This window comes from Pseudopodoces humilis, chromosome 7, assembly GCF_049639895.1.
Source record: "Pseudopodoces humilis isolate 2021_Gansu_Grassland_sample_001 chromosome 7, ASM4963989v1, whole genome shotgun sequence".
NCBI classification, from domain to species: Eukaryota; Metazoa; Chordata; class Aves; order Passeriformes; family Paridae; genus Pseudopodoces; species Pseudopodoces humilis.
In genome coordinates this window covers 8,764,323-8,774,083 of record NC_142206.1, presented here as the reverse complement: position 1 = coordinate 8,774,083, position 9,761 = coordinate 8,764,323, and the positions used below count along the sequence as shown (strand labels likewise).

General features: G+C 45.1%; 1 protein-coding gene across 1 annotated transcript; it reads right to left on the bottom strand.

Annotated features, from left to right (window-relative positions):
- Positions 1-278: 278 nt before the first annotated feature.
- On the bottom strand, positions 279-8,675 carry LOC102101859 (acyl-CoA (8-3)-desaturase). The gene is made up of 12 exons (XM_014260409.2): positions 8,418-8,675; positions 6,868-6,978; positions 5,934-6,131; positions 5,467-5,568; positions 5,182-5,310; positions 4,282-4,342; positions 3,476-3,552; positions 3,076-3,173; positions 2,373-2,469; positions 2,039-2,118; positions 1,228-1,353; positions 279-949 (listed from the first exon to the last, which is right to left on the bottom strand). The coding sequence occupies exons 1-12, from the start codon at positions 8,673-8,675 to the stop codon at positions 898-900; spliced, it is 1,389 nt and encodes a 462-aa protein (XP_014115884.2). The 3' UTR covers positions 279-897.
- Between the last annotated feature and the right edge of the window lie 1,086 nt (positions 8,676-9,761).

Genomic DNA, 9,761 nt, shown 5'->3' with positions numbered 1-9,761 from the left:
AGGGTGATTCAAAGTACCTGGACCAGCCTCTTTCACTGACTCACCTTCTGCCTGGCACAGCCAAAATCTGGTCTAATCTTGGTTTAGCTGCAACAGCAACTTTCAGATTTGACCAAGTATCTGTAGGTGATTTATTTTACTTTTGGTTTACCTTTCTGTAGTATAATCTTAGTCCAGTGTAGGTGGGGAGTGTACATGTAGCGTGCACGTCTCGGCCCAGCTCAAAGTACAAAAACCCCCCCAAAGCAGATATATGTTGAAGAGAGCAGAGGCCTTGAGCTAGTTTTAACCCATGTGTTTCTTGGCCTTGTGACAATGAGGATGCTCTAGAGAACAGTAATGAAAACACATTTATGTTTTTATTCATTGCATGTGCACTTGCTACAGTCCAAGTGTTTCTGTAGTTTATCCTGATTTATTGTGGTTTAAGCACATTGCTGGAACACCAGCTAATCAAAAATCCTTTGCAGTTTCAAATTCAAGTAAGCAAATGCTATATCAAGCATTAAACCCTCCACACAAGGAAAAAAAACCCAAAAAAACCCAACAACATGGTCAGAGGCCTCTGCTGTGAAGTTGAGTGTGTGCAGCTCCACCAGTTCATGATCTGACTTGAGCCCATGCCTAGGCTCAGAAATGCTCAGACTCACACAGCAAAGAGCTCCTCCCTTTTCTAACAATTCACCTTCTGCTTGCCCTGCTGACTCCTAACATATCTGAACCATAACCCCAGGAAAAACCAGAAGAAAAATTCAGGTGGCTTCATCTCTGTTGGAATTTTATCCCTCAGCCCTTACTCACATTCTTCTGCCAGAGAGTCCCTTGTGGTCCCTGCCCCTCAACTTGCTGGGAAAGCAGTTGTGGCAGGCTGTGAATGGTAGCACCAAGCCTTGTCCTTTATTTGTGCAGGTAGGCATCATGCCAGAGCTCTCCTGAGCTCTTCAGGGAGCTGGGAGAGAGAGAAAGAGAGGACACATCACAGGGCTGCTCAGGGGAGTGTTGCTGGAACAAAGGAATGAGGTTTTGTCCATGCTCATTTCCCAGAATCCCTCAATAAGCTGAGTTGGGAGACCCACAAAGATTGAGTCCAACTCGCCCTGCACAGCACCATCCCAAAGAGTCACCATGCACCCAGGAGGGTAAAAGGAGACCAAGACAGCTCTTGCTCTTAGGATCCCAGTCTCTCCTGCATCCTTCTGCAGTTTTGGGGGGTTTCTTTTCACTCACTGCACGATGTCTGCGAAGGCTGTGAGCAGAGGCTTGCACTGGTACTCAATGCCGTGCTTGGCACACAGGGACTTCACCAGAGGGGCCACCTTCCAGTAGTTGTGCCGTGGCATGGAGGGGAACAGGCTGCAAACAGGAGGCAGGCAAGCTTCACAGGAAATCCTAGTCATCAGCACTTCCCAGGAATCACCCAGCTCACAATGAGCAGGGTCTGTAAGATGCTCCCTACTTTTCTTTCCTCTTGCTGTGCTTTTAGCACAAGGAACTTGTAGGGATTTCCTGCTTTCCCCTCTGTTCTTTTCCACAGTTTGTCTCCAAATTAAATTATGTTTATGGAAGAAACTACTTTCCCCTCCCTCCCTTTTTCCAGAAGTAGCCATCTCCATAGCACAGAGGAGATGAGCCCATCCTTCACCCTTGCATATCTCACTCTATAGCGTAACAGCATAAAAAATCAGCAGAGGTGGCTTTAAACTCCTATGGCAGACTAAAAACAGGTGCTTTAACCAGGACATTTCTACTGATCCTTAAAACCTACTACTTGGGATTGACTCACTCTATTGCTGTCCTTGCATGGATCCTGCCCCTGTTCCATTTTCTCTCGTCATCCTGTGGCTCCAGTGAAAGTTTTGAATTACATGATTCTCTTAAAGAGTTTGGAGTTTTAAAGACAAACTCGTTGGTGTCCCACAGCTATTTATAGAATGCAGAGCAAAAAATAATAAGGAAGGAAAAAAAAAAAAAGAGAAGGAAAAAGATTTTTAAAAAAGGAGGAGGGGAAAGAAAATTCACTCTTGGGGTAAGTACTCACTGATGTTCAATCTGGAAGTTGAGGTGCCCTGTGAACCAGTCATTGAACAGCGACTGCTCCACATTGCAAGTTGCCTGGAGCTAGAGGAGCGGGGAGGAAAGCAAGGTCAGGGTATGTTTTAGGAACCAGACCTCGAGCTGGCTTTAATTTTGGATTGCCCATGAGTGTGTCATTGCTGTCTTCCTTTACCTTTTCCATGACTGAATCCATCAGCCTATTAACCTTCACTTCCCAGCCACCAGCAGATTTCACCCTTAATGCAACAGGAGACTTGCTAATGGTTAAAGTTTGTAGATGTATGGCCACAATTCTTAAGAAGGGAAAAATCTTTTACCTGAGTAGACATCCAGTCCAAATTCTTGTCGTAGTCGATTTCCATTGGGATATGGTTCATCTGTGAGACCCAGACAAACCAGCTGCTCTCCAGCATCCTGTGCAATGAGATGAGAGAATTTAGTGCTGGGTGAGCAGGTCAGCAAAGAGCCACTGAAATAACAGCAGAGCCAGACACAAAGACATAGCTGAACACTAGCCTTGCTAAGCCAGCACCTGGAAGGAATGACAAACCTTGGAATTTTCATATTTCCATATGAAACTCATGATTATTTCATGTGTATTGTTATAACACTGACTGGTATTCAGCCAAGGCCCGAACTGATTAGAATCAGTGGGAGTGTGCTGTCTGTTCAAGTCAGTGCTGCTTGCTGATACCTGGGCGTTTGCAAGCCAAGGCTAAGCTATTTTGGTTAAATGTTCTCTTTTAAGTAGCAGCAGACCCAACACCCAAAGCACTGAATGTTATATGAGGTAAATATTTCTCAGTTTGGTCAGTACTCAGTGAAATCTCTTTGCTGCCACAGCTAATGGGGCAACATAAAACTTGCACTGGCACTTGAACAAAAGAATTTATGAATTAAAAAGTAGGCAAAAAATGAGGTGGTAAAGGAGAATGTGGCAATATAAACATAGAGAAAGGCAGGTACAGATGGAAAGAATACAAAGAGAAAAGGCTGGAGAACCTTCTAAAGAGACATCACCTGAATATAAAAAAATATGCCAGGAGACTTTTTGTTTCTAATAAAGATCCGTACATGTAAAAGAATTTGATAAAGAAAGTCAGCATCCAGGCCAGGTCCTACCAAAACCAAAGACAACAATTAATGTAATAATGTAATAAATAATTACATTTGCTTATTTCTTTTTTTAAGCTTCATACTATAAGCGAACAATTTACTTTCAGCTTTGACAGTTTATTTTTTTTTTTCCCAAATGGAATAATCTAGAGCAATCCAGCACAAGCTAATGATACTTCCTCACAGCTTGCTGCAAGAGGGGAATCTGAGCATTCTTACCCAGCAAGGAGCTGGCTCCATACTCAGAAGGAAGGTTGAAGGTCCCCATCTGACCCCTTTTGGTCACCCAGGTAGCAGTACTCACCACCCAGTACTTCTTTGTGTAGGCAACGTAGAATGTGTGACATTGGAAGTAGGTGGGGAACAGGAGCGGAGGAAGAGCTGGAAAGAAAAATTCATCACTGGTGACATGATGGACTGAGTGACATCAGCCTGGGAGGGAAGGATCCTGAATTCCTGCTCAATCTGGAAAACATTCCAGGTTAGGACATTGGTTTAATGCCTTGAAACATTTCTAGGTCTGTCCATTAATCTGAGAGTTCTTACAAACCTCAGATTTTATCTTAGGCTTTTGACTGAGGAACAGCCACCAATTATTATTTTGACGAGCAGCTTCCACAACCCAAAATTTATTTGGCTCCTTATTCATTGGTGCAAAGCAGTGGGAACAACAGGAATGCATATGAAATCCCTTTTCTATCAGGGATTTGAAGAACTCAAACTCAGCCTTCCAAAAGGACATCTCACTTGCACTTAACCCCAAGAAACCAAAACAAACTGAACAAAAAAAAAACCCAAAAAACCAACCAACCAAACAAAAAAAAACCCAAACAAAAAAAACAAAAAACCCAAGCCCACACAGACTTTGATACTACTGAGAGATGTGGTATGATAGCATAACCCAGAGCCTCTGTGGAGGATGTGGGAGACCTGGGATAAGATGGGCCAGGTCTTCAACTCTTCCAAAAATCTGGTTGTTGTTAATTTGTCTTTTTATTGTTTTTTGACTCACACACCTTTGTTTTTCTCAAGTTCTCTGGGTTCAAAAGTAGAATCTCCAAGACCCTTTAATACCTCTCAGGGAATTGCAGGAGGATGGAAGATACTCACTGATGAAGAAGTATTTGTGTTGGTGGTTGTAAGGCATGTATTTTTTCTTTTTGATGCCAAGCTGTGGGGGGGAAAAAAAACCAGCAAAAAAATAAAAATTAGTGGAGACCAAGCAATTTTCACATTAACTTGCTCTTTTCTGTTTATTTTCTAGAGGGACTCTTGCGCACTTCCCACAGCCCTCATTCCTTTTTTCATGATTCATTTTGTGAAGAATTAGAAATATCAAGGCTAAGTTATGTTAGTGGTCAGAAATACATATTTTCTCTCATTTTTTTCCCCTTATTTCTTCTCTGATTCTCCAAACTTAAATGGCAGTTCCACGATGGCATGGAGAAAAATATTTCACTGCTGTAGCTTCTGTAATGGAGTCTCAAGAACTGATGGGATCTACAGCAGAAGGGGTTCAGCACTCTTAGGCTGTCACTCTTGAAGTGTCCAAGCAAGACAAACTGGGAATATCCCACATGGTCCAACAAATTCTGCCCAACTGGAGTTCCAGGAGCAGCCCCGGGTTTTTCAGGTTTCCTTTCACAGCAAACTCTCCTAAAAGATGTGGACACACCAAAGCCATCCCTCTGACTGAGCCTCAGACATTAATATTAAAATAATAATCCCAGACTGACTGCAGCCATGCCTTACATTGATGTTTGCAAGTTATCTAATGATCATTAATTACTGAGCTGTTGTTCTAGGTCATTAGGTTTCTCCAACCATTAATGTGCTGGTGGATTTTCCACCCTCTATACTATGCCTTTGCATCATGTCTAATTTTACATTGACATGTCAGCTGTTCAAGACATTTTTTAAGTGATTTAGCATGAACTGTGGAGAAATAAATCTCTTTATAGACGCTGCCATCACGCTTTAGTTTTTTGACTTCCCCCACCACTCACTGACCTCCACAGACAATTTCTTCCCCAAAGTGAAGAGGAAAGGGTGCATATCAATGTCAGGGTCCTTGTGGAAGCAGTTGGGTTTGGCATGGTGCTGGGAGTGCAGGAGAGTCCACCACTTGGCCGAGGCCCCCTGTTCAAGGGAAGAACAAAGCATAAGAAGCACTTTCAGAAACAGAATCCCGTCCGTTCCTGACCCTCATCCTTCCCCCAGTGCTGCACATGCTCCACAGAGTCTTAAGAGCACACTTTTTAAAGGAAAACCCTCAGAAGTTTTCCAGGGACTCACAAGCAAATGGCACATCACAAACTTGTGTAGAAAGTGGTTCCACTTGGTTTTCCTGAATATTGAGAGGTGTCCTAAATCATGTTGTAACCAGGAAGCCTGGACCTGGAAGAGGAGAAAGAAAACTTTGGGAGGGGAGAAAAAGAGGAATTGAGATAGACCCACACTCATCCTTTGCTTTGAAATACTAAGATTTATTTCCCAGACACTGCTCCCAAGTCACCAGCAGAAAGGGACTGTGGAATCCTGACAGTCTCAAGGCTTCTTGCTGAATACATCTTACTGAAAGAATCCCAAACTAAGTTTAGTGTGAGCTCCCCACATGGAGAATTTCTTCTTGGTATCCAGATAGTGGCTGTGTTTTTATGGCAAATTGAACTTGTGTTGAGTGAGGAAGCAAAGGCAAAGAAACTGCTCACATGTGTGTGTGTAGGTTGATGCCAGTCCACGCCGTGGAATTCATTGCTTACGTGTGAAATGGTCAGCAGCAGCAGGGAGAAAACGAAGGGCAGTAAGGATGTCCCGAAGTAGAAGAGGATGAGCCAGGCAGCTGTATCCAAGATCAGGATGTGAGCCAGGAGCAGGAAGAAGAAGAGTTGGTTTGGCTCCAGGAGTCCCATTCTCTCGACTGTAGCGCGCAATTCCCGGAAGTCTTTCACCAGCATTTCCTGGAGGAAGCACCAGGGTTAAAATTCTCTGGTTTTGGGGGGCACCACTGCAGCCTCATAACCCAAAAATCACTGTAATGGGGGGAGGGGTGGGAGGGTAGAAAGAACAAAGGATCTGCCTGAAAGGGCAAGAGCTGGGTTTAATAAACATTGTCATTGTTCTGCTACAGCTTTTTGTTGAGGAGCCAGGACATCACAATGTCTGTATCCTAATCCCTAAAACAAATTGGTGCTTCTTCCATCAAATCCTTGACAAGCAGCACAGGGCTCAGCTGGACATTGTGTTTAGTGGAAGTTGTACTTTGTGTGCATGAACTTCCCATGCCACCTTGTGGTAGGTCTTTGGATTAAATTATTCCTTATATTTGTTTTCACTTCCCAGGATTAACAGGGGAGGGTTAAATGCACCTACAACTGAAGGAGAATATTTATTCTCCGGATGACTCCTTTTCCTTTTGGTTAGCTCTTCCTCAAAGCAAGGGAAAGAAAAGGTGATAACTCTGATATTTAAGTAGATTAGCTGTGATAAGAAAAAAATCATCTTCAGGAATCTCATTCTAAACCACATAATGTGGATTTAGACTCATATTCACACATTGTTTCAAAGTAGTAGCCCAAAAAATGTGAGAAATCTGGATCCCCTTACTCCAGCAGTTACTGATAGAGAAGAACAAAGTGTAATCTCAGACTATTTCCCTTTAGTCTCCTTTTATCTGTTTTGTGAGGACAGACTTACATTTTTACTGGGCTCAATACTGGGTTGGTCTGGTGCCAGCTCCCCAATCTGCAGTGGCTTCAAGTACTTGCTCACCAGCGCTTGGTTGACGTGGAATGCCACAAAGGCATCCTGCAAAGGCACAAGAGTAAAGGAAAAAAATCCAGATTTTAAAAAATAAATAAATAAATAAATAAATAAATAAATAAATAAATAAATAAAAATTTGCCCTTTAAATGACTCCATTCCTGGAAGTATCCAAGGCCAGATTGAAGCAACCTGGTCTAGCGGAAGGTGTCCCTGCTTTTTCATCCTTTGTGAGAGAACAACACAACAAAAAGCAGCACCAAAAGGATTCCACAGTTCTGTGTAGTGTCACCCTTTCTAAAATGGTGGCATTAATTACACTCATTTTTAGTTTGCTTATGGAGAGCCTTCTGTGCTTCTCATCCTTTCCTGAGCTGCCACCTTTCATGGCTTTCTGCTTTTGGTTCAATTAAGATAATTTCTTAATTTTTCATAATATACATCCAACAAATTAAGCAATGGACCTAATGCAAGATGGACAGACATGAAAGCGGCTCAGATCCTGCAGGGCATAATGATTTGGACATAGAACCAACCTACAAGCAGCAGCTCAGATCCCGGAAACAAAAGATCTGGTTCACCCATTGTCTGGGATTTTCCAGCATGCTAAAATGAAAGAAATCTGGCAGTAGTAACTCGAGAAATGAGTGATGAAATTACAGAATGCAAAGTTCTACTAATACACAGTTTGAAATTTAAACTTGATGGACTGGAAATTATTTTGATATCCATGAGCCTCATATATCCCTTATATATGGAAAAAATTGCTGCAGCTCACAGCAACTGCACAAGCAAGACCAGGAGATAAGAGGAATCCTGAAGGCTTAAGAATTACAGAATGGTTTGGGTTGGAAGGGACTTTTAAAGCTCCTTTAGTCCAACGCCCCTGCAATGAGAAGGAACATCTCCTACATCAGGTTGCTCCATCCAACCTGGCCTTGAGTGTGTCTGGGGATGGGGCATCTCTGGGTGCTGGTGTTTCACCATCCTCATCTTCAAAACCTTCTTCTTTATATCCAATCTAAATCAACACTCTTTTAGTTTAAAGCTAAAAGCTTTTTGTCCTATCCCTCCGGGACCTTGTCCAAAGTCCCTCTGTGTTTCTCTTGGAGCCCTTTCAGTACTGGCAGGGGCTATGAGCTCTTCCTGGAGCCTTCTATTCCCCAGGCTGAACACTCCCAGCTAGCAGAGGTGCTCCAGTCCTCTTGAGCATCTCCATGTGCTCCTCTGGTCTCGTTCCAGCTGTTGCTCTTATTTAGCTGGAGCATCAGTTCCCATCCCGTTCCCGTGGGCTGCATCTCCTCATTTCCCCTTTCCCAAGACATGGGGATGGCGAAGCTGGCACGGAGCTGTCATACTTCGCTCCCCCGACCCTGTCCCATACCCTGGTTCCCACTGAGGTCGCTCCCAAGCCCTCTCGGCACGACTTTTCCCGGGTACCCTCCTCCGGCGCATCTCGGCTCCCGCACCCCCGCTCCGCTCACCGTGGCGTCCTGCCCGGCGTGGCTGACGAGGAGCCGGGCCCCTCCCGGGTGTCTCCAGTAGAAGTGGCTGATGTCGTACACCTTCCTGTGGATCACCAGCCAGCGCTCCTGCGGCGCCGGCCCCCGCCCGTTCCGCTGCCCGATCTCCTCCCAGGTGAAGCGCCGCATCCCCGCCACGGGGGCTCTGTCCCTGTCCCCATCCCTGTCCTCATCCCTGTCCCCATCCTGCACCTCCCCGCCATCCCCCGGCGGTGCCATCCTGCCTCCTGCCCTCCTCCCTTCCGTAGCTCCAGCCTCGCATCCCGCTCCGCAGTGGCATTTAAGGGAGGGACCCGCCCCGGCGCCGCTCCCCCGCCTCCTCCGCCCGCTCCAGCTCTTCGGGGTTGGGTTTGCCCCCCAAAATTGCCCCTTTCCTCCTCTGGTTCTGCATCCCCACTGCCCGAAGCCCCTCAGTACCCTCAGGATGGGGGGTATCTGACTGCTTAGGGAGGTCCTCAGCAAGTTCTTTCCGTTCCCAGGATGGGCTCAGACAGGGAAAACTTCCCTTAAAGTACTCCTCTGATTAAACAGAAAAAATAGTATCGCTCTTCACTTTTGGTGTTACAGTCCACAAACCCCTTGGATGAAACATGAATTAAGCATATTCTTATGTCCTTCTCAAAAACCCCACCAAACCACACCAATCTCCAGAAAACTCAGTATAATATTTAGCACCTGATGACACCCTGTGCTTCAGTCCAGCTTTCCAACACTCACAGGGAGGAGAGAACTCCCACAGAGCCCATGGCAGGAATGATCCTCGAAGTTCTGCCCTGGGTACTTCTGTTACCTGGGATAAACCTGGGATGGCACACATGGAATGTTGTACCAGCTTCTGATAGCAGGTTGTGAAACTGCCATTTCTTCCCCTCCCTCTGCCCCTTTCTGTTTGTAAAATTATTAATTAGACTTGGGGACTCTAGGAAATGAGAATGAATTGCACTACCACACTTGGTGCCACTTTTCCTTTCCCTCTAAACACTCACAGCATCGACATAATTTTCTCTGTGGAGTACCCTTGCCCAAAGAGGCAGGGATTTGATTTTAGACAGTCATGTTAAAGTGAGAGGTGTGGCTTTAAAAGTCCCTGGAAGAGTGGATTCCACCCCTCTGCCTAGGAAGATGTGCCCTATAAGCCCGGGAAGAATTGTTCCACCCCCAAATCCCTCGTGGGGTGCCAGTCTGCGGTGTTCTGCGCTTCTTGTGTTGCTATTCTTTGTACTCTGCTGCATTAACCCCTCATATTTCACCCCTATTGGTTTGTGCCCCTGGGGCTTCTCCCTTGCTGTGTTCCTATTAGACCCA